General features: G+C 37.4%; 1 protein-coding gene across 1 annotated transcript; it reads left to right on the forward strand.

Moving 5' to 3' along the window:
- The first annotated feature begins 512 nt into the window (after window positions 1-512).
- COCH (cochlin) lies at window positions 513-23,725 on the forward strand. The gene is made up of 10 exons (XM_010292930.1): window positions 513-546; window positions 5,442-5,598; window positions 15,087-15,220; window positions 16,428-16,490; window positions 17,394-17,438; window positions 17,527-17,674; window positions 19,453-19,556; window positions 20,369-20,595; window positions 22,059-22,575; window positions 23,344-23,725. Exons 1-10 carry the CDS (start codon window positions 513-515, stop codon window positions 23,517-23,519), a joined length of 1,605 nt encoding a protein of 534 aa, XP_010291232.1. The 3' UTR covers window positions 23,520-23,725.
- Window positions 23,726-25,189: the final 1,464 nt, after the last annotated feature.

Here is a 25,189-nt window from a genome sequence, read left to right on the forward strand (position 1 = left end):
TGTCCGGCCCCTCGGGAGGCGGTGTCGGGACAGGGCACGGTGGATGACTGGGAGCGCTACCGAGCGGGGGTGGAACTCGCCTCGGCACAGGCTGGAGAAGAGCAGTCGTGACAAGCGTCCCCGTCGAGGGGAGTGCTGAGAGCAAGGCAGAGGGAGGGGCTGTTATGGTCGTGTGTTACGAAGGCACTTGGCTCAGTGCTTGGCAATTTGAGGATCTATGACATATCTCTGACCGTGGAATCGATTAAAAACTTTTTAAACCTGCCTTGCTATTCTTTTGACCTGGAAAGCAAAAGAACATACTGAACACGCAGGGCAGGGGCTGCTCGTTGCTCCCTGCCCCACTGGACTGCGTCCTCGCTGCTGGAGAGCGGGCTTTCCTGGAGCCGATCACGGGACCCAGGAGTCATGGGAAGCAGTTAAAGACCTAATTCGCCAGAAGGCCGCAAACGGTTTGTCTGCCCCTTCCAGTGGAGCCTTTCACCAAGGGGAGGGCAGGAGCCTCCAGAAGGATGCGCTTCCGGACGCAGGCTTGGCCTGAGGAAGGTGAGTGATCTCGAGCCGTTTTCTGAACAGTTCTTCGGGATTTCACAGTCATTGAAGAGTAGGCTTTGCTGCTCATCTTGTGTTCACTCAAACACCTGGAAAATTCTTTTGTGCTAAACTGGTAACAGCTATATGTCACAGGAGTGTTATGGCTAAAAAAGGGAAAAATGTACAGCAATAGAAAACCTACTCCAACCCCAATGCCTTTCCTTTTTATTTTACAGGTGCACTACGGATGAAGTGCCGAAAGTCTGTCAGGAAACAAGTGAAAATTTTTCTTCAGTGCTTCCTCCCAGGGTTGGAGAAGAAGCCTCTGTAATCTGGACCCAACTAAAATAACATTAAGGGAATATTGGCATGATGGAATATTGGTACCAGGATGTGTTTGTAATATAAAATGTGAACTCTTACTGTAAGGTGTTCTCTTACCATTATTTTGAGCCTAAATTCAGCAGTATTTGGTTATTTAACTAGAAACTTACAGGAACTTTTTTATAAAAAGTGCTTAAATTCTGTTGTTCAAAGTAACGAAAGAACATTAGTTTTCTCAAAAATCTACTGTATTTAGGCTCATAAGTACTTGGGGAGATCTAAAATTATACCTTTCCTTGTACTCCCCCGAAATACATACAAATAACTGCTGATTTCAACAGTTCCAGTTACTGTATGCAAGACTATATGGGTGGGTGACCATTGGCGTGTGATGGTAAGTGGCCTTAAGTTGATCAGGAAAGGGCAAGTCTCAGATTGAAATGAATGTTATAACCCTGACCAGATTTTTTTTTAAGTCCCATTGCTCTTGTCTGGATCAAGATATGTGCTTAAGATTACATGAAGTAGTATGCAATCTGTGAACATGTTTTCCAAAATATGAACAGGCATATTTCTACTAGTATGTCTTTTTTCTAGTATGGGTAAGGTTTTGGGGAGTATTCCTTGCATGACATATAAAAAGCAGGCTTGCTTGAATCCCTAAGATAAAAAGACTTCAAATTTTCCTGTTTTGCAAAGAAAAAATACTAAATAATACTGGGAATAAGAAGGGCAATAGGGATGTACTTCCCTATTTTATGACTTGTAAAGCTATCTTACTCTTGGGAATCCCTGGGGTTTTTTGTAATAATGTACACAGGGATTTTTTTTTTTCCTTTACAGAAACTCTGCTTTCCCAAATCAGTGCATGGAAACTTCAAGATTAGAAAAGCTCAGATTTTGGCTATGAATTTTATTTTTCTGGAGTCTTTTAAATTAGTTACTCCTGTCAAAAATTAAGTGAGGGCTTTTATAGGTGGGCATAAGAAACAGCTATTCAGGGCAAATCAGAATACATGGGATGAGGCACCAAAAAGATGAAAGCTGAGGGAATGGTTGAAAATATGGTTATTGGATGGATCTTTTAGGGGAGAAGTGAGCCTTTGTGCTTTTTTCTTTTTTAGGTCAACAGTGATGGAAGACATTCATCCTTACCTTTAAATATGGCTTAAATCAGGAAGAAATACAGTTTATTTTCTTTGTACTATTTTTTATGGTGTACCCTGGTGTAGTGTGTTTCTGTGAGACTTTAAAGAGTGTGTGTGTCTTGACAGAATGGGATGATGGTCATTTTATTACAGTTCTGAAGGCCTAATTTTGTGTCACATAATGCAGGTCTCTAGTCTTCATCAGAGTCCAGAATGGGTAGGAGTCTAGGACTGCGTACTTTCCTATAAATTACAAGCTTATCTTTCACTTATTCCAAAATATGTGGATTTAGACTATTGGATCACATAAGTATCTGGAGAAATGCCTCAACTGCTACTGCTCTTGCATTCTTAAATTACAGTGATTAAAACACATGGGTTTTATCTCAGTTTCTTTTTATGTGTGTGTGTATATATATTTGGTGGTTTCTGCTATGATGAAGTATCTTGGATAAACTAACAAAAACAACCACCTTGAATTTTAATAGTAATATTGCATATGAAATTTGGGAGAATGATTAGTATGTAAGCTGGTGAAGAACTATTCTATATTACCTAGTATTCAGACCTGATTAATACATTTGCCTGTTCACAATGGACTACTTGTAATTTTATGGGTTAGATAGCTGATGATACATTAACAGGGAAGACCAAAATCTGCTGCAGATTTGATATTCTAAGTCTTAATTTTGATACCCAATACATCTCATTTTGATACTGCACCCAACATTCCTAATGTTAGTCTCAGCTGTAGAATTACAACTTGAAGAAAACTGTACCTACCTACATAGAAAACCAAAATGAAATTGTTGCTTTTTAATTAACAGCATCATGTAATTCTGTGCTAATCCAGCTGAGATATGAACTGCTAGAGCCCCTAGCTAGAGAACGTCAGCTGGAGAGTTCACACAGCAGCAAGTGGCTCCCTTCCCTCAGAAGCCCCCCGTCTCATGGTGTAGACAAGGATCATGACAGTATTTAGACTGCCAGTACATAAAAATTCCATGTCTGGGCTACAGTGGACTTCTGTGTTTTCATAGCCAGCAAAAACACAGCAAGATTTTTTTTTTCCCCTCCTCCCTGTTCATCTTCTGTGCTATGTAAAATGTTAGTCTGACATATGACTGTAATTAGCAAGTACCTGGTAGTGAGGGAAATTCAGATCTCCAAGTGATAAAGGGTTTGTTAACTAGACATGTCTAATTATTGACTTTGAATTCCTTGGCAGGCTGTGCATACAGTCAAGTACAGTACATTAGAAATGACAGGTATTAAAACTTCCTGTGGTGCCTTGCACTTTTAGGGGCTAGAAGAATGTTGCGGGGTGTATGGCACAAGCAGTACTGTGAGCAGAGATTACCAGTGGTGCTCATTGCAGTGATTCCTCCAAGGACATCCAGCCTACCAGCTGCTGTTTGATTCTGATGGTCTTGCTAGTTGCCATTTGGCGGATATTATTTGATTAGTGCCCAGTAATTGCCTAACACATTTGTAGAACTTTCATGAAAGGATTAGGGGACTCAAACAGTAAAGTGAATCGACTTCTTTTAGCTAACACCAGTAATATAGCACCTTTAACCATGAAAATACGGATCTTCTAGGTATAAAAATGGGCATTCTGCTTGGTTTTTCAGACTTTCATTTTTAAGGCAAATGTAAGACTAAACATAGAGAGTATGTGTTTAGGTAAGACTGTAAATCCTACAAGAAACTTCTTTATTTCTTAAGGTACTTGAGAATCAGATTGAATAGCTTTACAGTGTCTTGCTAGGTAGAAAGCTTTCCTTTTTTCCTTTCTCAAGATAAGTATTTACTGCTTTTTTTCTTACTCTGAACTATATAGACATATTTAGCATATTTAAGTCACATTTTTATGCTGACAAAAAAGCTTTTTCAGGAAGATGTGACTAGGTAGTTTAACGTAATTTCAGTATAGCATTAATGAGGATTACATATACTTGAAAGTAAAGCTATGTGCATGGTCTGTGAACGTGTGTGTGATTTATGCAGCCAGAATGAAGACATGCTTCCTTGTGTTCCTCTGGCTGTAACTGTTCTGCTTTTCAGCTCTAAAGTCAGTGAGATTAGCAGGAGGTATGATCTTTTGCACCTGCTGATGAGAAACAGTGCATGCTCCAAATAATTTCAAATAACAGTGGCTTATGTTAGGGTCAGTAAGCACCCTAGGGTAAGAGTGAATGGGGAAGAAGGTGAGAAACAGATCACTGATCCCCTAAACATACTCTCCTTGGGATGTAATGCTGCAGTGTATGCACTGCTTCATTGGCCAGCCTCTATCAGCTCTCATCTTAATACTGTGGAAAAAGTAATCCTCTGAGTGCACATAGAAAAGATTCTTGCACCTTCTAGTGCTCAGCGAGGGCAAGATGTGCCCTTAGGAAGTTCAGAATGAATAGCTAGTCCTGCGTTGAACTTATGATGCTGAATTGATATTTACCTAAAACAAACCCCTAGTTTGCTGTGGTATCAGACCAGCTGAATGTGCTGTTCTGTGTAGTAAAAGGATGGTAGTAAGTATCCAAGATAATGACATCTAAGTTTTCAAAAGAAAAAGCATTAATGTGCCAAGCAAAATCGTATACTGGTGTAAATCTGTGTCTGCATACCTATGTTGCACACACAAGCAGTGAAAGCTTAATAATGGTAATCTGAGGAGCAACTCTTAAGGGAAAAAAAAGGCAGAGTTCTATGTGAAAAATGCATGTGCCGCAGCTGAATAAATAACTTCTGTCTTGCTGGGTGAATCTGACACTCCTTTGCACAATGATAATGATGTAAACTTCGTTGCAATGAATTGATAGGAATGTTCTAGATGTTACTATGTTACTGGACCAAGCAGATGAGTACTCGTTTTTCTTTTTTTGTTTACACTGGCCTCAGTAGAACTTACTGCAGAGGCTAAGGGAAATGCTGCTGTCAATCTGCTTCATGAATGCCACTGGAGCGAAGGTTCAGAGTTTCCCAAGTGATTCATAGATGTCCCATGGCTGGGGATTGCTGTGGGAACGTCAGTCATTTAATTTCTCCCTTGGAGAGTGCAGCCCACTCCTGTATTCCACCAGCCTGTGAAGGTCTTCCCCTTGCCATTCTGTCTCTGCAGTAAACTTACAGATGTGAATTGTTTTTCCCTCTGTAGTATTCCTTGGATATTATTTTAATGTTGTTTTAGTGTTTGCTCATATTTTTTTATCTTTTTCTGCCACTGCTTTCCCACAAATATCTTAAGTGTGTTCTTCCTTGTCTGTACATTTGCAAGCTCTTGTCTTTACAGATGTACTGGAGCATAAGATGAGACGCTATACCTGATTTCAAAGTCAAATGCTGTTTTAAACTTGGAAACTGTAGAGAGATTAAAAAAACCCCAACAAACCCTTGAGATATTTCAGGTCACAGGTTCTTCTTTTTTTTCTTTAGCTTCCACTGCTATCACATGCTTTACAAGAGGACTTGACCTTAGAAAAGAGACAGAAGATGTCCTTTGCCCAGCAAACTGTCCTCTATGGCAATTTTATGTCTTTGGGGATGGAGTTTATGCCTCTCTTTCCAGTATCTGTGGAGCAGCAATACACAGGTCAGTCAGATGATTGCTAATCAATGTGTTAAGTAAATTTACATAGCCTTGCCACACTTTTAAATTTTAACCTTTTGATGCCATCATAATAAAAATCTTTCTGGATTTTGGGAGACATACTAACTCAATAGGAGTGTCATTAGGAGAAGGGAAAACAAGGAAGAAAAGAATGCCTGGGTGGCTTAAAAGTTATGAGAGTTGTGCTTAAGTGTTCCTGAAAATCACTTTAACTTTCTCTGAAATGGCACAGCAGCAGATGGACTTTCACTGTAAGATTGCTTATGCGTCACTGGTAGACATTGAAGGATACTGTGCAAATAGTAACTAACTGGAAAAAAAAAGCAGATTTACTTTCTGACTTTCCTTTACATGATGCTTTTTCTGAATTTGTTGAAATCAGTTTAAGCTCCTATGCAAACAGACCTGCCCATGATTTGGCTGAATGTGGTCCATAGACTATTACTGTTAATCAGTGTTATTTTTTGTTATAGCATTTCTCTTCTGATGGTTGCTTGCTGGGTGTTAGTCTACTTAATGTCTCTTAATTAGACCAGTATCTAGCTGAATTCACTCCTGTGTCAAATGGATAACTAAAGACTAAGAAAAATATCCAGATAGCCCATGTTAAATATATCATTAGAGAAGTAATAGTAATTCCAGAGGGGAAGGGAAATGGGCTGGCAGAAATCTTATTGAGGCTATCTGATTTTTTTTTTTAAGGAAGGACAAAGATTTAATTACTTATTTGCAACTTAAATTCTTTCTTGGATCAATTTTTAATAAGGAAATGTTGGATAAAACTGACTGGAGACAGTGAGATATCTATTTCAGATGCCTGTGGAAGCCAGACTGATTCCTGATTGTCAGTCTACAGGGAGTTTCAGGCTTTGATTTTAATACTTTGAGAAAGCTTTTGGTCATTAAAGGAGGACTTTTAGCTTCATCTATTAACTGGTTGTATGACATGATACTTGTTCACTTAGACCTTTTCACACTGTTTCCTATCAAAAAGTAGATTTGAAACTTCGTAAGGTGTTATGATCCTTAAGATAGGACTAACATTTCAGCAACAGAAATTTGGATTAGATATGAAGTCTAACAATAAGGACAGAGTGGATGGATTGGGATATCACAGGAACTGCAATAGTTTCCAAAAATAGGGACATCTGTCTAGAATAACTAGGTAATTAATAGATCCTATCTTGAAGCAAAAGTACAGACTAGATCATCCTGCCCAAATTTTTCCTATTTAATTTCTGAGAATTCTATAATTAAATATTATGAATATATTTAGAAGTAAGTCTTCATCATGCATATAATCTAAATTACTTGGGTTTCAAGAGGTACTCTTGAAACAAATCATTATATTGAGGTATCATACTATATTACAGAGACTTTTTTAATGTCCTATTCCTATAAATGAGATTTCATTAGCATTTGTGGATTACAGAAGTTATCCAGAATCCCTTCAAGAATCACGGAACTTAAAACTAGTTTTATATAACTTCTAGGTACATTGATGTTAACGTATACATAAACTACAGTTGAAACCAAAAAATCACACCATCTTATTATATTTGTGTATTCCTGATAAGACTACTGCTCCCTTTGCAGAAAACCTGCAACTATTCTTAAAAGCTTAAGCAAAACAAAGTGTTTAAAAGAAATAGAGGAATAGTTTCAATCTCTTCTTATTCCCAAGCAACAGAAAGAAACTCTTTCAGAATATATTGATGTGATGCTGAACTCTGCTATCAGGGTTACTACAAGGACAGCTAGAAGGAACTTGGGAGGTATTGTGGAGGTCTGTGTGTATTTGTTTTTAAAGCTTAAGAGTTAGTTTCAAAGATAATTCTATGTCTCCATGTGTGTTTTATTGCTAGAACAGGCTTCCTTTCGATCCTTCTGTGAAAAGAATGAATGTCTCCATTCACTGTGCTTTAAATGTCTTCATGAATGTTTAAAAAGAGAAGTTAAATTTTAGTTCTTCACTTTTGCTAGTTTAAGTATATACAAAAAGTTTGTGAAAGAATGTCTGGATCAAATGTCTTCCTGGTTTTTTTAAAAAAAGATTATATAGGAAAACTGAGATTTTCTTCCTGTTGTCTCTTTTCTAAGACAATGTTGGTATTTAGTGATGTAGGCATTTACTTTTAACATTCTGTTTCTGTACTGATTGCCAACTTAAAGAAGGGGGGGAAAAAAAAAAGCTTTTGCTATCAAGATCTTTTTCCAAAGGTGCTTAAGACTTGAGTGTTTTGAAATGTTGCAAAAGTTCCTAGCCAGTTCACCTAGCCAGTGATATTAAGCCGACAACCACCGGCATTTACTTTTAACATTCTGTTTCTGTACTGATTGCCAAAGATGTCTTTACTTAAAGAAGGGGGGGAAAAAAAAAGCTTTTGCTATCAAGATCTTTTTCCAAAGGTGCTTAAGACTTGAGTGTTTTGAAATGTTGCAAAAGTTCCTAGCCAGTTCAACTAGCCAGTGATATTAAACCTCCCACCCCAGTGCTGACCGATGGTTAGAGAAGTCCCACCAAGAAAAGTGGTGGGGCTTGGTTCCCCTGCAGCTGGGTGCTGGTGCTGTGCCAGCTGCAGGAAACCAGCAAGTCCCATGCAGCTAGGGTTCAAGGTCCGTTTTCCTCCAGACTTGTACCTTTGTGGAATCTCTTACTAACTCCTGATTGTTTATATTAATATTTCCAGTATTTCAATGTTCTACTGAAAATGCTGAAAAATGTTCACATGATCTAGACTTTTTAATATAATCTTCAGATCAGCACCAGGAAAAATCAACACCTTTGCAAAACAGGTACAAGAAATAAGTGGATTTTTTCAAGATTTGTGTAGTCTTCCCCTAAGACAAAGCACAGGCATTTACATACCACTTAGGTCTTCACTGAAGTCTGTACCTATGAATATTATTGTTCTCCAGCCCAGAAGCATAGGAGCATGGAAAAATACAATTTTTTTCCATAGTCAGTGTCAAGCCAAATTATACCTCCTGTGAAATGTGCACCCCTGTTTGTAAAACATGCATCTAACAATCTGTTTCCACAGACGTTGTGAGAACAAAGAGGGCTCTAATAGCAATGAAGAAATTAAAATATACCCACTATTCTAATCTGTCTCTAACACTGATAATGTACATCTTTACTGGAAAAGTTGTCTTAATATGATAAATTGTAGTACTACAATGTTTTGAAAAAGCAGACTATTGGTGAAAAAATCTTCTCTTTAGGAGAACTGCTGTTTTTTAGAGACTACCTTTAAGTTTGGGGCCATTAGTCCTGCCAGCCTTTCAAACTTGGAACAGAATTTGTTACACGAGAATGTTTCATTGGTTTCGCTGCAACCATTAGCAGCCATAAATACTGGTCCTGGTAAAAAAAGGATTGCTGGATGGAGGAGAGAGGCGATGGCTGTTTAGTTCTCAGCTGATTTCAGTGTAGGCTACAAAATCCAACAATAACATACATAGAAAAACTTGCTCCTCCTTGCTCTGTGTTGCAATGGCCAAGCTCCATATTGGTGTGAAAGTACCTCCAAGAACACATTGCCAATAGCTGATCACCATAATTGGCTGTTACCATGATGTAACTAGATACCTGCTTTGAGAATTTTGGAAATTTCTTCCAAATAACTGAAACAACCACATCTAGTTGACAAGGCATGCCCTACATTACACTGGACTGTGAGTGCAACACAGCTCTATACCTTAAGCACTGTTGAGTACCAGGCCTGTGCTGCCACGATGACTGTTGCTGTTATCTTACATAAGGTGCAGTCAGACAACTGTCTACTGTTTCAAGAAGCACCAGCCTTGGGACCAGTGCCTATTTTATTTTTTTTTAAATGGAAATGATTGTGTGAGCGTGGGTCAGTTCCACCTTCCACATACACTCTTTGTGGGCCAGGTCCAAATTGAGGCCCAATTCCTTAATTTCATATAAACCAAATAATGTTTATTCCTATGAGTAATTCATTACTGTGAGGCAATTATTAACACAATAAAATACTATACAGTGCATGTAAAGAACTTAGCAGAATTCTACTATGAATAATTCTGTACACTACAGATGCATAAGCTTTCTGCCTGCTTTAGTTTGTTATATTTGGCTTTTTCTCTCCTTTTTCTCTTATTTTATGTGTAATTACTCTCAGGAAGCAGAATATTTATTTAATATTGTTCTTCGTCTGGGCAGAAGAATAAAAGATTTATTTGTCAGGGGAAGAATGGATCTACCAGGCTGATGCTATGCAGCCATAAAGAACAGAGTTAAATCAACTACTGAGTGATTAATTGGATTAATAATCAGAAGGTCAAATGAAAGACTAGGTTCTCAGTTTGTGGTTCTGTTCTAGTGCCAATTCCACTAGATGGAGAGCTAGCCCAATGTGGTAGTGTTTAGATGCTAAATAGGCATGTAAATTTTTTTGTAACCTTCCTAACTATTCACAGGGTGGAACCATTTCTAATTAAACATCGGGGTCCCAGAACTCAAGTGTAACAAAAGCATATCACAGTATTGCCAAGCTGGCCACAAAGTGACTGCAAACACAGATGATGGCCCCTGAGATGCCCTAGTGTATGCTAGAAGAATATTGACAAAAAGGCTGTTTGGCCAGAGGGATTTCTGAGCAGCTGTTGGTCCCCTGGGAAATCTTAGTAGAGTGCCTGCTTCTGCTGCTGAGCCTTCTTTCCTGCCAAAAGCAATAGGGGTGCAGGGGAGACAAAGAACACAGCCTTGGGTGGGCCAGAGTGTGCTGGTATGAGCCCAGGCAGCTCCGTATCAGTGATCGAAGGCAGCAGTAGGAGACTGCAGTTTGGAGAAGGGGAGGACGCTCATTGGAGTGATGGGGAAAGGCAGATGATGTGGAAGGAGTTTGATGCAGCTGCTTATAGTAGAAGGAAAGATGGGAATTCAGGTAATTCAGCTGTCTTCAGTTCCTGAGGATAATTGTATTCATCCAAGGACCCTATAGGAAATGCCAGCTGCTATCACAGCCAGCACTCTGTTAGCAATGGGAACAGGAACTTTCAGGTCAAAATTATGCTTTTGGGTGGCATAGCAGTCCTTTATCTTCCTGCTTTCTCCCTTCTGCTGAAAAAGCAGATAGCCTACCTGTAGATGTATATGGTGAGCATAATGATTAGCGTAAAAACATACCATGGGAGTTTCTGAGCAAACATTTTGCTTCTGGATTGCAAGACTAAATCTGCTCAGTATGTACTTTATTTAACAGCCCAGTTGCTGCCTTGCTGCCCTTGGGCTTGGGACCTTTCCTTGGAATAGAACATTTAGTCTTATGTTCAAATCTATTTCTCTTCACTCTTTAACATTGTTATACAACAAGGGGAAAAATCTTTATCTGTTTCACTGACAATGTTTTGTTATCTTTAGACAATTTTATCTAGCTGATCCTTACCTTACACTTAGAATTAAGACCATTTAAGGAAATCAACTTGGCTTCATCTCCAACACTTTTAAACAAGTCAATAACTTATAAGCATGCCACAAAAAGTGCTCTATCAGCCAAATCTGTCACAACTATTACAAATTCTAAGAAACAATGGAAAATTTACCAGAGGAAACAAGATTTTTTTCAAAAGGTGGAAATCTTGTATTTTCTCGTTCTTCTAACAGGAGGTGGTATTTCAGCTTTCTACTGCTGTGTCTAAGATTACTGACTGCAATTACATCTATAAGGGTTGCCTCCAAAGGCTGGAAGAGTCTCTTTGTGGTCTAGGCATCAGTTTTGATGTGCAGGCTCCTTGAAAAATTCAAATTTCTTCAAAATTCAGCAAAGCCAAGCCAGCCCTGTAGTCGTCTGAGAGGGAAGATAAACAGTTCTTGCACTTTACTTTGAGGAGGTGCATGAGGCTCTAAAAAGCTTCCATCCCATCTGCTTGTTTACCTCAATTCAGGTTTTAGGTAGGTTTTAGATGAAATTCCTATATTTCATAAAACCTTCTCATATCTTCTGCTGCCCTTGGCCATTATACTTCCTCCCATGAGCTATTTTGCAGTGAGGTACTAGATTGCTTCCTTGGGCATCTGTTTAATTTGTGTGCATTTTTGAGTGAAAAATACCATTTAGGTATAAATTATGATTTATTAGCAGTGAAGCTAGGCAAGAGAATGGACTGATAGCTTTATATAAAGTTGCTGCCAAGCAGCCCTGGCAGTAGCATGAAACATAGTAAGTAAGGAAGTGAAAGCTGTTCCTGGAAAATCTGCAGATTTCCAGTTTAATCAAAACAGCCATGGCATGCAAATCAATCTCTCAGGAACAAAGAACACAACCACTCCAACATAGAAAGAAACCATAGTTCAAAAGCTGACCAGTGTGAAATTGAGAACACAAAAAAGTGGTGAAAATCAAAGCGGATTGACATTCTGAGGAAATGCATAAGCACATCTTTGCTATTGAAAAATCACTGCAGATCTACATCAGATGAATCTCACTTTTAAAATAAATTGTAATTGACTGCAGATAGGAATTTGATCTCTTTCTGAATAGAAATGCAGACTGACAATACAGTTTATTCCACTTCAGCATATATGAGCATGCACTCTGAGTAAACTTGCTGGGAGAAACATCCCAAGTAAAACTGATAAGATTGTAAAAGATGGCTTAAACCGTTGTTAATTTACCTACAGAACAAAATGGCAAGAAAAGAGGAATAACTTTCATAAAGCTATAGTTCATGGTATATTCATATCTAATATCAGTCCCCCACTTGCATTAAAAATAGCAGAGCTGTCATATGGAAATAGTGTATCTTCAGAAGGCAGTCGAGCTTTATGACTTGTGGTGAAATACAGAATCAAATGTTTTCAATAAATAGATAAGGAGCAAATAAGTCTACTCTGGTTTCAGTGGAAAGCTTGCAAAGTCAATAGATACTATCTAGATTATTTTTTTCCCCCAGAATGATTACATGGCAATCAAAATGAAAAGACCAATAGACAAAATGGAACAATATAAACAAGATTGGTCACACTGTGACCAAAACAAGCTTTCTAGGAATCATTGTTCCTAGAAATAGATCTTAGGCTGAGCTTTCAGTGTGAATGTGTTCCTGAGTTTAATTCAGCCAATGCTCAAAGTTGCAAGTCCACAACAAAAGAAGGGGGAAGAGATATTGAACTCTCCTCAGGAGCTAACTTGGGCTTAGATTGGGTTTGCTGATGCAAGCCCAAAAGTAGCTTGACTAAAATTGCAAGCAGAAACTTAAACTAGAAACTGTTATAATTAAATGTATATATTCTATTTCTGACACATATTTCCTTATCCATTAAGACTGAGACACTTTTGAAGGCTTGAATGCCAAAGGGAGCCAAGTTCTCTGGAGAAGAAAATTGCGTTTTAATTAGACTGAAATATTCTAAATACATTAATGTATTATTTTTCCCAAAGATAATTTTGCCTTACTGAATTTTCCAGTAATTTAAAAATGATCCATTAGAGGCTCTGGTCTAATTTTTCTCTCTGTTTTTAAAGTAACTTTAAAGTGCTGTTTGTATTTGCCAACTTTATAATCTGATTTTAAACTCATTCAGGGTAACTTTACTAAAGCTCCTCTGTATATATACTGTACACAGTGTTCCTAGGTGAAAAAATATCTGTGTGTTTTGATACTGTCATTTTCTAAGCTGCAAGAATTAAATAGATATAACCACATTTCAATTTTAAAATGTAAATCATGTCCCTTAATGAGGAATGTATTTTAATAGCAGTCCATAAGGAGATTTATGCAGAAGCTGCCTTTGCCACAGACACCCAGAGCTCATATTACCAGAAATATATGCAAGGTTTTCTAAACTCTGGTCTTGATTATTCTACATTTGCAATGTTTTAAATCAGATTAGGCCAGGACTTCTTTTCAAGCAGGAAGCCAAACAGATTAGAAAAATAAACAAAGGCACACGTTGCTGTGTTTAAATATGAAATGGTGGTTTGTCTCCCACAGTACTGTACCTACCCAAGTACTACAAAGCATCAAGATTTGATGAGCTTTAGAAAAGCTCAGCATTGAATTTTGGCCTCTAAAAATAACTGTTCTTTCAGTAGCACATAAAGAGATATGAACAGTTCTGATGCCTATTACTGGCATTTGAGGTATCCAAATGCAAACAACCACAACAGCCTCTCTGCCTCCAAAAAAAGTGAAGTTCTCTTTGGGCTGTTTTTAATCCTGAAGTTTCTTAAATGCACAAATCTATCACCCTACTGGGTATTCACACAATCCTTGGTGCATAAACATCAGCAAGATTTTCAAACTAGCTATTCCTTAATGTCTCAGATGACAGGACAGATCTGATAGACAATCTCAAAGCCTGTTTGTTGAATCATGAAATGAAACTCAACAAGGGAAAAATGACAGTGGCCTTCTCTAAGAACTAGAATATGACCTCTAAAAACTTGTCTAGGGTCTGGGTGTTACAGGTTCAACTCTTGTCTCAGTTTTGGAAAAACCTCCTCTGTAGATTTTGCTACAAGTGTTCTTGTCACTTCTACATTTCTGAACGGACCCTTCTAGTAAGGCACTAAGGAGTATAATAGTCTTATAATACTGAATATGACTTTGCAAAATATTTTAGTCAGTAAACTTCCTGTTATTTGTTCTGTGTTTTTTTTTTTAATTAATACATTATAACTGCATATTAAGGATGCATTGCAGAATGCCTAAACTAATGAAGATAGCTATGACTTGTTAACTATTACCAAAGTATTGCAAATTCTGAAGCTGCAGTTTGGTATGTTATTCTACATCTCTGTCAGTGAATTGCATCTACCATTGATACACTATTTCCAAGTCTAGACTGAAAGCAATTTGGAATCTTACATGGATTGAGTTAGTAACTTGCATTTAGTTATTTCATTCATTTCAGATTTCACATTTAATATTTACTACAGGTGAATAAGAAGAATCGGATGCTTTAGGCTCTGTTCTTATAATTATCAGTGATCTGATGGCTGCTGTCAGTAATGCCTACTGTTTCTGACTTCAGTCTCTAGCTGCATAACAAGATATCCTATATATCCATTCCTACTATAAGCAGTGATTTTTCTTTCCAGTTTTCTTAACTTTGGTCATTTTGTAGCTAAGCATACCAAATTTTGTTCCAGTTGCAAATATTCATGAGGCATAATGATCTCAAATACATTTTGCTGGAGCTCTTTCCTTTAGGAATTGGTATGTCCTTGAAACATCACACTTCTATGTCAGTCTGAATGCTGCCATAATTTTAGAATTTCCTGACCTTTTTTTCCTAAGTCTGTGTGATGCTCTGCAGAATAGTTTCTTTTAAAAGTCTTTCCAGCAATTTATAGCTTGTTTTAGCCTGAACACAACCGCCTGCCTATATGGCATCTTTTTCGGGAGGCTAGCGTCCAACGTACTAATAATGGTATAATTGTATTGTATCTCCTTGCGATTAAAATGCCTGATTTACAACAACTCTTTCTGTATCTCAGGGGGGTGATCACCAATGCAGGAGGAGCTGTAAGGGTACAGACTCTCCCGGGACAGGAAAACTACCCTGCTGTAAATGCCAACGGGATCCAGTCTCAGGTGCTCACTAGATGGGCTTCGTCTTTCTCAGTGACTCGTAGGTGGATCACACTTATTATTTTGCAAACTGTATTTGAAATGTTAACAGAACTCTAGGAAACTTTAGTGGTCTTGTACACATAAAAAAAGTGATTGCTATCTGAAGTGTAGTAACAAAAGTTTTCACTTTTAACTCATTATTTTATCTTAGTTTTTCCACAATTTTCCTAAAATACTATTCCAGCTAGACTAGCTAGTCTGTAGCAGAAGCCAATACCTAAAAATGGATTACAGTTATTTAGAATACAATGACATGATAGCAGGCAGTTGACAGTGCAGTTCCAGGACAGTTTAAGCTGATCTAAGTCAGTGCTTTGATCCTGCTATTGCAGTCCTGTTCACCTACCACTTCCAGCCATGTAGTTTTATCCCTTCTCTGCCTCTGCCTGCCTTTGTGCAGGCAGTAGTACTTGTTGGGCCCTTCAAAGAGCTTGTGCAGCGTTCCTTGCAAATGGAACACTGACCCTCCAAAAATAGCAATAATGTCAACTTAGATGTGATGTGGTCATTAAGCTACAGTGTGACATAGTGTTTTTTTCAGAAGTTTTTGTCCACGTAGTTGAAATACTGTGCCCGATTGCTAAACCAGTTATCATGCTCTGCCACTTGGGTGAGGTTAAACCACCCTCATAGAAATGTGCAAAGCAGCCTACTGCTTTCTTAATATATGTTGTTGTGTTTTCAGTTTCATATTAAAGTGTATGTGTTTTCTGATATATTCTTTCCAAATTTGGGAAACAGTTCTTTCTAATGTGTTCTTATTGTTTACGTAGCTTAAAATTCAGCCTACTATCTCTAAGCTACTAGTAATCCCTGTGTAGTGTCCATTGCAAATCAATAGCTAAGAATTTGGGATTACAGGTGCTTTCGTTCAGGGTGTAAGTCTACTTCCCCCAATCAAGTCCTGAATTTGTCTGCTAGAAATAATGGCTACTACAGCTCAAAACTTCTCATCAATTAGATGTGCTGTAATTACTAATCAGCTGCTATTGTTTCCAATGCAGAAGTTCAAAAGAGAAGTTTATTACCTGTAAAACAAGGAGTACAGTACTGGATTACATCAAAGATCTGTCTAGGCCTGTGTCCTACTCCCAGAGTAGCTATTGGCAGATGATGAAGAAAGGTTATTGGAAATGCAGTATTCTTCAAGCACTTGTAATTTCATCTAAATACACTAAAATATGGTAAACTTGTTCTTCCAAAAGGTACCAAGAACACAGCTCTTGAAGCACTTGGAAGATCAACATCAACAGCACGTCCTTCTACAGGTACAAGGTCTCTGCCACAATGGAAGCCTCTTGTGATAAGATGTGCTGCAGTGCATGAATCCCTGGCTAAAATGATATGTTTCATAGGATTCATTTCTTTTTAAAGAACAAAGCATATATAATACCCGTTTTTGCAGTATGTCTTCCATGCGCAAAGGGAGGACTCATTTGTAATTGAGCAGATTGATTCTGATTTCAGTAGTGTTTATGTAAATTTTTTAAAAAAGAAAACAAATCTGAATGAATTTGGAAAAGTAATACAGATAACATAAAGGAAGGAAAGACATCATGAGCTCTTGGGATATTCATTCCTATTAAGTGACAGAGAAGCCAGAGATAATGTATTCCTCCTTACAGATCTACTCAGCTGAGTGCTGTCAGGACTTACGTAGAAAAAATTTAGACGTTATGGGGATTTCTCCACAGAAAATGCTGCCAGTAAAAGGATAGATCAGTTTTTATGGAAGTTAGTGCTATGTAAATACTGGACTTGGAATTTGTTTGTAAATAGACCATTTTCTTTACAGATTGAGTTTGCTTCCAAAACATTAAAACTGCACTGTACAGCAGATTGCTGACTGAGAAATGGTAGCACTTGGGATGATGAGCTACAGCAATCCACCCAGCTATCTACATTTCAAGTAATCAGTTAGGCAGGTATAGAAAGGAAAGTTAAACTGTTTCGTTTGAACTATTCTGAACTATATTAAACTATTTGAATATTTGAAGAATATTCTCTAAGGAGCAAAGCAGTAGTAGTGCAAGTTTAATAATTAAACCGATTGACAGTTCTTACTGCATATAGATTGCAAAGTAATTCTTGGAGTCTGAGCTTTTTCTGGTTCAATTCTGGCTGTTCATCATCTTGTTCTTAAATGATCCATGCTGTTTCCTCCACTGAAGGTAAAAGACCTAAGAAGCCACTTGATAAAAAGGCTGGAAACAAAGGTAGGAACCCACACATTTAACTTTTGCAAAGCAAAATCCTAACATTTACTTGGTAATAAGTAAATCTAATTATTTTGGACGTTCACAGACTGTAAAGCTGATATAGCATTTCTCATTGATGGAAGTTACAACATTGGCCAACGTAGATTTAATTTGCAGAAAAACTTTGTTGGAAAAGTAGCTGTGATGTTGGGAATTGGAACGGAAGGGCCTCATGTTGGAGTTGTACAAGCCAGGTAAGAACACATCTATACAAAATAAAACTGAGTGATTAATAAGAGAAATGAATTAACATATCACTCCCTATTCTGCAGAATGGTATTCACTCAATAATGGTAAATGAATAGCAAGAGAAAGCAAACTCTTTCCAGCTGTAGCACTGTTTGCTCTGTGCTATATAGAGATGTCCATGTGAGAAGATGTGAAAAATTTTATCATGTTCTGCCTCTGTGATACTTGATATTTGGATAGAGAGAGCAGATGGACTTTCTGCAGCCTGTCTGCTGCTGACAGTTTTGTAGCTCATCTTCTTAAAACAGCAGAAAGGAGTCTGCAAAGGAGATGCCTTTTAAAAAAAAAATGTAGAGAGAATTGTCACAAATGACTACTTACATGTACAAAAAAGAAAACCTTGCTTTTGCCAACTTAGAGGTTGCTACAGCTAATATTTCAAATTGGAAATGGTGGCTTTATTATTTTAAGAATGTTCATACTACTATGTGTGTTTGCAGGCTACAAAACAGTCTGAAAGCCACTGCAACATCCAACATGTTGGTAAAAGACTTTCTGGACCCACAGCTCAGTTTGCTAGTGCTCAGCAGTAGCAGTTTTCCAAGGCTATACGACTTTGGCTTATTGCTTCTGGAATAAAGGAAACACAAAGAAGCCTTTAACTCTCTTATTCCAAGAAGCTGAAACATCTGTTCAATTAACACAGGGTTTCTCTATTGCATCTTTCACCATTAAAGTTTGTTCCACTCCCCTTCCTTTAGACAACTGCAGAGTAGATGTCTGCATCTGATTGAATGACCTAGGCTTGCTTTACAGTCACTAGACTATGTTCACAGCACAAACCATCTGAACCACTCTGGATGCCTCTTTTAGAATGTGATTAATTCCATCCTGAAAAATCCAGTTTCTGTCCATTGTAGACATCTAAAGCGGGGGGAAATGAACCCAACTCATGCTGTCCTGGCTTTGAATACTGTAAGGTGAGGAACAATTCCTGGAGAAACATACTAATCAGTTTAGCACCTTGAACATTCAACTTCTCTTCATTAGAAATTAATCTTACAAGCAATAATATTTATATCTCAAAATTTACCATTTCAACAGTTATTCTGCCATGAGAATCAGTGCAGCAGACCAATTCTGCTTGGCACAGGGGTTCATTCCAGTGATTCTGATGCAGGATCAGGCCATTTATTCATAGCAGTAGCTCTTTGACCTGCAGGTGTTTATCTTTCTACTCTTCACATGGCAAAAAAAACTTCATTCCTTTTTGTTTCCTACTGTAAATCAAAAGTTAAATCTGGAAACTTAGTGTAGCAGTGTAGCTAAAATCTTTTATTTCTTAAAAGGAGTCAGTAGCTAATGTACCTTAACTTCTCAAATTAAATAACTCAAACTGTATTTCACAGGTATTTTTTATAAAGAAGGTATTTCTCATACAAATACTAGAAAAGCTGCCAATTTTCAATTACACAAATACATTTAGTTTAACACCTGGCATATTAAATTTCTTTCTCTATATATTTTCAACCTAATATTTTCAGCTGCTTGATAAACCGAAGAATCAGCCTGTTCTTAATTTATCCACACAGGCAAATAATTCCTCTTGCTAAGGGATGTGAGAATTATTAAGCAAGGAGCATACTTCTATTTTAGTCATTAAAAATATAGAAAAGTGTATATGACCATGAACAAAATTATTCAAATTGTATTTTAGCTTGCTAATGCCATAGCAGTATGAAAAGTGAACTGTATACTTTATTACTGTTTTATTTTTCCACAGTGAACATCCAAAAATTGAATTTTATCTGAAAAACTTCACTGCTGCGAAAGAAGTTTTGTTTGCAATAAAGGAATTAGGGTTCAGAGGAGGCAATTCTAATACAGGTGTGTTCATACTTCTGTGCAAATAGAAGTGACTTCTTTACATACTTATATATATTTTTTGTATATATATGTGTGTGTGTGTATATCTACTGAAGTTCTTATAATTCAGTTAGGTAAGCAAGTGTTTTAAATGCCATGCTCATTTTAGTCAGGTTCAACATTTTTCCACTAGAACATTCCCACATCTTACATTTCATTTCCAGAAGTTAGAGTTGCTCATTACACATGTCATTAGAGTAGAATTGCAAATATCAGTTCCTGTGTTCAAACAATAATCGACTTTTCACTAGTAACAGAGTGGTATCTTGAGATAAATTCATATCTAAAAGGCTTAGTGTTTCTTTCTTGTTGAGTGGCTAATTAAAGAGCTAAAATAAACTCAGAATAAGTAGTAAGTGATTGTGAAGAGATGTTTGCCAAATGAGAAAACGGTGCTCCAAATACATTGCATTTCACAAGCTAAAATTTAGGTAGCTCCTTAACTTTCTTCCTTCCAATCCACTTGGCAGGCACTAATATATCTACTTCCTAGTACAAAACTAGACCTGTAGGTGAAAAACTGTCAGCTTTACCTGTGTGATTTTTTTGTTGGGTGGTGTGGTTTTGGGTTTTTGGAGGATTGTTGTTGTGTTGTTGTTTTTTAATTTATAGGTTGCTCAAGCTTCGTTATTATCAAATTTCCTGCGACACTATTTTGCCTTCACACTGGTTGAGACCTGTTATCATAACAGAAATCCAGCACAATTTCATACAGGCTACTGGTACCAAAATGTAATCGCATTTCTTCATATTATTTTCCTGTTCAAAACTAGGGAAAGCTTTGAAGCACACAGCTCAGAAATTCTTCTCTTTGGAAAATGGAGCACGCAAAGGAATTCCCAAGATCGTTGTAGTGTTCCTGGATGGCTGGCCCTCAGATGATATAGAAGAAGCTGGCATAGTGGCCAGAGAATTTGGAGTCAATGTATTCATAGTATCTGTAGCAAAACCCACAACAGAAGAGCTGGGAATGGTACAAGACATTGGTTTCATTGACAAAGTAAGAGAGAAGAATATCAGTATATCTTTTTCAGTCACGGATATGATTCTAGAGAATTTACTTCATGCTAAAATCCTAATGAACTAATTCTTAAAATATGTGTATCTCTAAAAAGCCAATGAAACTATCCCTGCTGATAAGTGATTAAAAGAATCACAGTGGGAAACCTAAAGCAGCACTGTGTGTTTTCCTGCTAAAGGGGCTACACAAAGGGTACCAAAGTGCTATCACCATCCTCCCAGTTCAGACTCTTGGCCCAGTTGTAGCTCCTGGACTTTGTAATTACATGAAGATTCTCAGAGTAGGAGGACCATACCCTAGGTATGGTTAAATGTGTCATAGGCAATGGAATGCAGCTGTGATTGTCTTCTATCCTGAAATGTCAAACAGGGAGGCATATCCATACCTGCTCTATGGATGATTATTGACTGACTTTCATTACAAACAGGACAGAAAAGTTTTTAAAAAAACACATCCTAACAAGTTCACATGCAAGCCATTCATTTTGGATGAAAAGTTTTGGATCTTGCCCTGTATGAGTTAGAGTAGGAATTCAAACACATATCACCTACTCTCACAGGAGCTCTCTAAGCACTAGGTCTTTACTTACTCTCCAGTGAGAAAACCTCTCATTTTCCACAGGGAGGTTTTAGATGTCTAATTTCAGCAGAAATTTCAAAGCTCAGGGCAGGAACAGAATGAAGTGCTACAGCTCTGCTGCTTCTAGGCCCAAGATATCTTGCTGCTGGTCCCAGTGGTATTGCAGGCAGGTCCAGCTCCTACATACTCATAGGCACAGAAAGACATGACCCCAGGTGACCAAGGCCTGCCCTCCCCTCCCCTTCTGCATTTTGAACTTACTCGGATTAGTTATCACCTTGGAGAGCTGATTTTCAATTTAACCCTTTCTAAATTACTTTGTACTTTACATGCTTCTTATGGAGGCCAGAGGAAAAAGAAATTTTACTTTGAATTACCTGGAGCTATATTTCTACCCAGCTGTATGTCTGTGTTTATGACATTATAGACTAAAAAAAATAAAGGGCTTACCAAGTTCAAAGGGAAAACACAGAGACTAGTTTTCAGTGGAGAAGCAAAAATACAGAACCTTCAACACTTTGGATATTCAGTAGCATGACTTAGTTCACTTTCAAAAAATGTAATTGTAATTTCCAGTTGTTTCAGTTCTTATGAACAAAATTAAATTATTTGAAATTTCCAGAGGTTGAGGGAGACAGTTGACTTTATTATTAGATAAAATAAGCTATGTTATAGCTTTTACTGACTTCAACTGCAGATGTTTGTCCTCAATTTCTTTAAAAACAAACAAGCAAAAAACCCACCCCCAAACTCCCAGGCTCCATTTCTAACCTGCCTTTGAAAGAATATCACACAGGTATCTGATTATTAGCCATACAGCCACTGTGTCAGTATTCACTGGTTGACTTTTTGTTTTCAAACAGGCTGTCTGTCGAAACAACGGCTTCTTCTCTTACCAAATGCCCACTTGGTTTGGTACTACCAAATACGTGAAACCTCTTGTCCAAAAATTGTGTTCACATGAGCAGATGTTGTGTAGTAAGACGTGCTACAACTCTGTCAACATTGGTTTCTTGATAGATGGTTCTAGCAGTGTTGGAGACAGCAACTTCCGCCTTGTGCTTGAATTCATCAGCAACGTTGCAAAGGCTTTTGAGGTCTCTGACATTGGTTCCAAGATTGCAGCTGTGCAGTTCACATACGATCAGCGTACAGAATTCAGCTTCACAGACCACACCACAAAAGAAAAAGTCCTCTCAGCTATCCGGAACATTCGCTACATGAGTGGTGGCACTGCTACTGGTGATGCCATTTCTTTCACAACCAGAAATGTGTTTGGGCCAATGAAAGATGGACCTAACAAAAATTTCCTCGTTGTTTTGACTGATGGTCAGTCTTATGATGATGTTAGAGGACCTGCTGCTGCTGCACAAAAAGCAGGTAAATGACTTACTTATTTTTAAAGGCAATGGAAGTTAATTCATCCTCTTTATGTGTATTGTAAATGTCAAGATTTTAAAGTTTGTAAATACAGCCCCAGTGAGTGAATCAAGTATTCATACCTGTTTTAAATTCAGGAAAATGTGAGCTCTAAGTCATTGTTTTCCATTAGGATGAAAAATCATCACTGTGGAGCCAAGTGTAAGTGGACTTACGGCAGCTTAGTTAAAAATGTACACCCAGTCTTATTTTCCTGAATAGGAGAGAAATTAGTAGATTAAAAATAAAGAGCCACATAGTGAAGCTCCAACAAAAGATGCCATCCATCATGGCATAACTCCTGCACTCCATCATCATCTAGGAAGGAAATGAGCAGTTTTGGCCAACAAGCTTATTGGGCTGCTGATGCTTGAAAGCACTAAGCATACACAAAGGATCCCAATTTATTTTCAAAATAATTTTACACAGGGTTACTTTTGTTTCAAGACTGACATCGTAACTGCTACATTCACATGTGTCACCATAAAACCAACTAAGACACTAGCTCTTAAGATACCCCCTATTTCCTTCAGTCTTCTTACAGAGACAAATCTTCTAATTCCTGATATTTAGTGGCAAATCTAATCATCTTTGACAGACTGCAGGCATTGAAACATGGTTTTACAATCCAGATTAATTCATGGATGTAGAAATAGCTGTTTTTCTTGTATCTACAGGCAAAATGGTCTTAACTATTTTTTTTTTTCTTCCTGTATTATTACATTGTAGGAATAACAGTCTTCTCTGTCGGTGTTGCCTGGGCACCTCTGGATGATCTGAAAGACATGGCTTCTGAACCAAGAGAATCTCATACTTTCTTCACTAGGGAGTTCACAGGATTGGAGCAGATGGTTCCTGATATTATTAGAGGCATCTGTAAAGATTTTTTGGACTCCAAGCAATAAAGCAAAAATCTGCTGTTGGATATTGCTACTTTGAAACTAAAAAATCATGAAACTGAAATGGTCCCTCTAAAGTACAGAGGTTTTATTCTTATATATATACTATCATAATGCAAGGGAAGAAGGGCTACTTTTTGTTTCTGTAGTCAGTGAAGGAATCTTGTGAGCTTCTTAGAAGTTGTGCTTAAAACTGGAATGCAGGATTGGGCCAACAGCTATTATTTTCAATAAGTATATAGTTATCCCCAAGTTTAAAGCTCTGCATATTGTGCACTTAAGGCTATCGGATATCAGCAGAGGAAACAATACAGCTCTGACATTTTTGCTGTCACTGGCTAGATGTCTTCTTTTCTTATAAGTTAAAAATAATAGATGGTACTATCTTCTGTAAGCCTTCTGTAGCTTACCATTCTATATCTTTTCGAAGAGTTCTCCTGATAGTGTGAAGTACTGCCAGGGCTTCAGAGATGCAAGATCCATTATTGTCAGGCAGTTTAAGAAAAGCTATGACAGATTGTAGCTAAACAGTATTTTTACTAGTTGAGGTTTTGCTATTGTGAATGATACTGCCACCTGGTTGGCAAAGTTTACATCAAAAGACATTTAACTTCTACCCACAGATTTCTGTGGACCGATGTTGTTCAGTTCTTTTGGCACAGATTTTGAAAAGTATTTAAGGCACAGTAGTTCTTTTTGAGGATCTGGATCCTAATATATTAGCTGATACTACTGCTTCCTCTACCACAGAAGTCAACAGTGATATTCCTGCTATTTCTGATAAACAGGGTTTTTTTTCCTGTCTGCTGCCTTGTACTGTCTTGATTTTACAAAGTTGTTATTGGTTAGACAGTTAGAGACAGGAATCTTGGGCAAGGAGATTAAATTAGACCACACATGGGGAACTGAAAGCATTCAAATTAAAATGGGTCTCAAACCTTGAAATCAAACTTATTTATATCAGATTACATGGTTAGAAAAGAAGAAAGTAGGCAGACATGTAAGTGGGATTCAGCAGCTCACAGAATAACAACTTTTTAATGCTAGTAAAAACATCTTTAAAGATGTGTGAGGTTCTCTGAAGATGAAAGAATAGTTTTCTTGAAAAAAGGCTTTAATTTGATTACATACCTAGTAATGTGTTGATATTTCTATACCTACATAAGTGTGGTTAAAATGATGCAATATTTCACAGAGTTATTCCAGAAGTGAGTAACAGACATCAAGTATTCTTTAGAAAATAAAGCTTTTTTTCCAAGTAAAATACATAGTAGAAAATAAAAGAGCACTTTCCTTATGAATCTAGGGCTTCTCTTTTTCCAGCCCTCCCCTGCTGTTGAGTGTAAAATTCATAGTAGTTATGGAGTAGCACAGAAAGGGTTGTATTCATCAGGCTTTTGTTGTGCATCTTTTAATAACTTATGACTGGCTACATATTACACTAAACATGAATGGCAAAGATGCCTTGTATTTTTCTATTAATTGTTATCCTTAATTTTGTTATGTGTTTCCAAATAAGAATATTCCACTATTGCTGTATACATTCATATGCAATACCAATTTTGTGCAAAAGTTTAATTTGTTTAGTTTATAAACTTTTTATAGAAATATATATTGCAAGAAAACTGGGACTGCTGCTGTTTTAAGTATCCTGTAATATAAAAGTCTTTTTATGA

This window comes from Phaethon lepturus, unplaced genomic scaffold (assembly GCF_000687285.1).
Source record: "Phaethon lepturus isolate BGI_N335 unplaced genomic scaffold, ASM68728v1 scaffold1888, whole genome shotgun sequence".
NCBI classification, from domain to species: Eukaryota; Metazoa; Chordata; class Aves; order Phaethontiformes; family Phaethontidae; genus Phaethon; species Phaethon lepturus.

What these genes read in the sequence shown, in the direction of transcription:
- COCH (XM_010292930.1), top strand. Translation starts at nt 513, where the DNA reads ATGCGCTTCCGGACGCAGGCTTGGCCTGAGGAAG. An exon ending in TAAAAAGGCTGGAAACAAAG is followed by an intron (nt 17,439 to 17,526) that starts GTAGGAACCCAC and finishes GGACGTTCACAG; the next exon opens with ACTGTAAAGCTGATATAGCA. An exon ending in GTTGGAGTTGTACAAGCCAG is followed by an intron (nt 17,675 to 19,452) that starts GTAAGAACACAT and finishes ATTTTTCCACAG; the next exon opens with TGAACATCCAAAAATTGAAT.